The sequence below is a fragment of the Arachis hypogaea genome, chromosome 14 (genome assembly GCF_003086295.3).
Source record: "Arachis hypogaea cultivar Tifrunner chromosome 14, arahy.Tifrunner.gnm2.J5K5, whole genome shotgun sequence".
Classification (NCBI taxonomy): domain Eukaryota; kingdom Viridiplantae; phylum Streptophyta; class Magnoliopsida; order Fabales; family Fabaceae; genus Arachis; species Arachis hypogaea.
Genome location: NC_092049.1, coordinates 118,233,706 through 118,238,818, shown reverse-complemented (window position 1 = coordinate 118,238,818; position 5,113 = coordinate 118,233,706). Strand labels below are relative to the sequence as shown.

The following is a 5,113-nucleotide window of genomic DNA, read 5'->3' as shown; positions in this document are numbered from 1 at the left end:
CCACAACTTGAAAGAGCCGTTGGTGGAGATGATTCGAGCAAACGGCGATCTATTCGCCTGGATACTAGCCGACATGTCGAGGATTGACCCCTAGTTCATGTCACACCACCTGGCTGTGAAGGCAGAAGCCAAGTTCGTAGCATAAAGAAGAAGAAAGATGTCTCTGGAGAGAGCTGACGAGGTGGCTAAGCAAACGGCCAGCTTGCTAGAAGCGGGGTCCGAGAACTGGACTACTCGACCTGGTTGTCAAACATGGTCCTGGTTAAGAAGGCCAATGGAAAGTGGGGGATGTGTGTAGACTACTCCGACCTCAACAAGGCATGCCCTAAGGACTCTTTCCCCTCCCTAACATTGATGCTCTAGTGGACGTGGCTGCAGGGTATCATTTTCTGAGTTTCATGGACACATATTCTGTCTACAACCAGATACCGATGCACCGGCCAGACGAGGAGAAAACGGCGTTCATAACGCCAGGGGGTACATACCGCTATAAGGTGATGCCGTTTGGACTAAAAAACGCAGGAGCTTCTTATCAAAGGCTGATGAATAAGTTTTTAGCAATCTTATCGCAGGACGGTAGAAGTGTACATAGACGACATCCTGGTAAAAACCACCCAGTCGGAAGACCTCATCAGTGACCTAGAGACTGTGTTCGCGTCCCTCCGACGGCACAACAAGAGGCTTAATCCTCTCAAGTGCGCCTTTGCCATGGAAGCCAAGAAGTTCTTGGGTTTCATGATAACCCAGAGAGGAGTCGAAGCCAACCCAGAGAAATATGAAGCAATCTTGCGAATGACGAGCCCGGGATGTGTTAAAGACGTGCATAGACTGGCAGGAAGACTCGCGGCACTATCCCGGTTTTTCGGCGCGTCGGCTGCCAGAGACCTTCCATTCTTCAACTTGATGAAAAAAGGGATAGTGTTCGAATGGACCACATCGTGCGAGGAAGCCTTCAACCACTTCAAGAGCATAATCTCGGCACCCCCGGTCCTCGGCAAACTTAGGGAAGGCAAGACGGTGTTCTTATACTTGGCAGTAACCGACAATGCCTTGGCAACCATCCTGGTACAGGAAGAGAAAAAAATCCAGCAGCCGGTCTACTTTGTGAGCAAGGCGTTGCAAGGGACAGAGTTGAGATACAGTAAACTGGAAAAGCTAGCATATGCGCTCCTGACCTCCTCCCGAACGTTGCGACAATACTTTCAGGGGCACCAGGTAATCGTCAGAACGGATCAAACGATCTGCCAGGTCTTACAAAAGCCCGACCTGGCGACAAGGATAATTACTTGGGCAATCGAACTGTCTCAGTATGACCTGCAGTACGAACCCAGACATGCAATCAAACCAAGCGATGGCCAATTTCCTGGTGAAAGTAACGGGAAACCCTTCCGAAACACCGACCACATGGTGGAAACTCCATGTGGATGGAGCTTTGAACCAAACATTTGGGGGAACGGGGATCATCCTAGAGAGCCCAACCGGAGTGGTATACGAGCAATCAATCAAATTCGAGTTCCCGTTGTCCAATAATAAAGTAGAGTATGAAGCCCTCATTGGTGGCCTACTCTTAGCCAGGGAAGTCGGGGCGACCATGGTGGAGGTGTGCAGTGACTCTCAGGTAGTCACATCCCAGATCAACGGGACGTATCAAGCCCGGGATTTCCTGCTGCAAAAATACTTGGAAAAGGTCAAAAAGCTAGGCGAAGAATTCGACAAAGTCGCGGTGCAACACGTTCCAAGGGAGAGGAATACTCGAGCCGACCTCCTATCAAAGTTAGCAAGCACGAAGCCAGGAGCGGGGAACCGATCTCTAATACAGGGATTAGTAAAGGAACCAACAGTGACTTTACATATAACCCAAGCAGCCGATATTTCCTCATGGATGGATCCGATAACTGATTTCTTGGAAAAACGGTAAGCTCCCTGGCAACAACAAGGCTGCAAAAGCGCTGAGAAGAGAGGCGGCCAAGTATACGATTATACAAGGCCAGCTGTTCAAAAAAGGACTGAGTCAACCCCTGTTGAAGTGCCTATGCCCCGAGCAGACGGACTACGTGTTGAGCAAAGTCCACGAAGGGTGTTGCGGTCACTATATTGGGGGGAAGGCCTTATTCTGGAATCTCGTCAGAGCCGGCTACTTCTGGCCCTCCATGATGTCAGATTTCCAAGAGTTTGTAAAGAAATGCAGGAAATGTCAGAAAAACGCCAATTTTCATAAAGCACTAGCGGCGGAGCTGAGCCTGCTAATGACCTCCCGACCCTTCTCCCATTGGGGGGTTGACCTATTGGGACCTTTTCCAGTCGGCCCCGGGCAGGTCAAGTACCTAATTGTGGCCGTAGACTATTACACCAAGTGGGTGGAGGCTGAGCCATTGGACAGCATATCTTCGGCAAACTGCCGAAAGTTTTTGTGGAGGCAGATAATCTCCAGATTCGGAGTCCCTGATGTCGTCGTCTCAGACAACGGGCAGTTTGCCAAATCTGGAGATTACCTGCCTCCACAAAAACTTTCGACAGTTTGCCGAAGATATGCTGGCCAATGGCTCAGCCTCTACCCACTTGGTGTAATAGTCTACGGCCACAATTAGGTACTTGACCTGCCCGGGGCCGACTGGAAAAGGTCCCAATAGGTCAACCCCCCATTGGGAGAAGGGTCGGGAGGTCATTAGCAAGCTCAGCTCCGCCGCTAGTGCTTTATGAATGTTTGCGTTTTTCTGACATTTCCTGCATTTCTTTACGAACTCTTGGGAATTTGACATCATGGAGGGCCAGAAGTAGCCGGCTCTGACGAGATTCTGGGCTAAGGCCTTCCCCCCAATATATTGACCGCAACACCCTTCGTGGACTTCGTTCAACACGTAGTCCGTCTGCTCGGGGCATAGGCACTTCAACAGGGGTTGACTCAGCCCTTTTTTGAATAGCTGGCCTTGTATAATCGTATACTTGGCCGCCTCTCTTCTCAGCGCTTTTGCAGCCTTGTTGACGCCAGGGAGCTTACCATTTTCCAAGAAGTCAGTTATCGGATCCATCCATGAGGAAATGTCGGCTGCTTGGGTTATATGTAAAGTCACTGTTGGTTCCTTCACTAATCCCTATATTAGAGATCGGTTCCCCGCGCCTGGCTTCGTGCTCGCTAACTTTGATAGGAGGTTGGCTCGAGTATTCCTCTCCCTTGGAATGTGTTGCACCGCGACTATGTCGAATTCTTTGCCCAGCTTTTTTACCTTTTCCAAGTATTTTTGCAACAGGGAATCTCGGGCTTGATACGTCCCGTTGATCTGGGATGTGACTACCTGAGGGTCACTGCACACCTCCACCCTGGTCGCCCCGACTTTCCTAGCTAAGAGCAGGCCACCAATGAGGGCTTTATACTCTGCTTGGTTATCGGGCACTGGGAACTCGAATTTAATTGATTGCTCATATACCACTCTGGTTGGGCTCTTTAAGATGATCCCCGCTCCCCCAAACGTTTGGTTGGAAGCTCCGTCCACATGGAGTTTCCACCGTGTGCTCGGTGTTTCGGGAGGGTTTCCCGTTACTTCCACCAGGAAATCGGCCATCGCTTGGGCCTTGATTGCATGTCTGGGTTCGTACTACAGGTCATACTGAGACAGTTCGATTGCCCAAATCATCATCCTTCCCGCCAAGTCGGGCTTTTGTAAGACTTGGCGGATTGCTTGATCCGTTTTGACGATTACCTGGTGCCCCTGAAAGTATTATTGCAACCTTCGGGAGGAGGTCAGGAGCTCATATGATAGCTTTTCCAGTTTAATGTATCTCAACTCTGCCCCTTGCTACGCCTTGCTCACAAAGTAGATCGGCTGTTAGATTTTTCCCTCTTCCCGTACCAAGACGGTTGCCAAGGCCTCGTCGGTTACTGCCAAGTATAAGAATAGTGTCTCGCCATCCCTGGGTTTGCCGAGGACCGGGGCTGCCGAAATTATGCTCTTAAAGTGGTTGAAGGCTCCATTCGAACACTATCCCTTTTTTCATCAAGTTGAAGAACGAAAGGGCTCTAGCAGCCGACGCGTCGAGAAACCGGGATAGTGCCGTGAGTCTTCCTGCCAGTCTCTGCACGTCTTTAACACATCCCGGGCTCGTCATTCGCAAGATTGCTTCACATTTCTTTGGGTTGGCTTCGACTCGTCTCTTCGTTATCATGAAACCCAAGAACTTCCCGGCTTCCATGGCAAAAGCGCACTTGAGAGGATTGAACCTCATGTTGTGCCGTCGGAGGGACGCGAACATAGTCTCTAGGTCACTGATGAGGTCTTCCGACTGGGTGGTCTTTACCAGGATGTCGTTTACGTACACTTCTACCGACCTACCGATAAGATTGCTAAAAACCTTATTCATCAGCCATTGATAAGTAGCTCCTACGTTTTTTAGTCCAAAAGGCATCACCTTATAGCAGTATGTACCCCCTGGCATTATGAACGTCGTTTTCTACTTGTATGGCTGGTGCATCGGTATCTGGTTGTAGGCAGAGTATGCGTCCACGAAACTCAGAAAACGATACTCTGCAGCCGCGTCCACTAGAGCATCAATGTTAGGGAGGGGGAAGGAGTCCTTAGGGCATGCCTTGTTGAGGTCGGAGTAGTCTACACACATCATCCACTTCCCATTGGCCTTCTTAACCAGGACCACGTTTGACAGCCAGGTCGAGTAGTCCAGTTCTCGGATGAACCCCGCTTCTAGCAAGCTGGCCGTTTGCTTGGCCACCTTGTCAGCTCTCTCCTGGGACATCTTTCTTCTTCTTTGTGCTATAGGCTTGGCTTCTGCCTTCACAGCCAGGTGGTGTGACATGAACTAGGGGTTAATCCCCGGCATGTCGGCTGGTATCCAGGCGAACAGATCGCCGTTTGCTCGAATCATCTCCACCAACGGCTCTTTCAAGTTGTGGGGGAGGTTTCTGTTCACAAAGGTGAAATTGTCTTCCGAGTTGCCGACCCTGAACTTCTCGAGGTCTCCTTCAGGCTCTGGTCTCGGCTTGTCGTCGTCCCTAGCATCCAGATCAGCTAGGAAAACCCCGGACGCCTCCTTTGACTTCTTCCTTAGGGAGAGGTTGGCATTGTCGCACGCGACCGCTGTTTTCAGATCTCCCCTGATGGAT

At 50.5% G+C, this 5,113-nt stretch overlaps 1 protein-coding gene across 1 annotated transcript; it reads right to left on the bottom strand.

Moving 5' to 3' along the window:
• Nucleotides 1–3,092: 3,092 nt before the first annotated feature.
• LOC140178687 (uncharacterized) lies at nt 3,093–3,560 on the bottom strand. The gene has a single exon (XM_072215909.1). It carries the CDS (start codon nt 3,558–3,560, stop codon nt 3,093–3,095), a length of 468 nt encoding a protein of 155 aa, XP_072072010.1.
• Between the last annotated feature and the right edge of the window lie 1,553 nt (nt 3,561–5,113).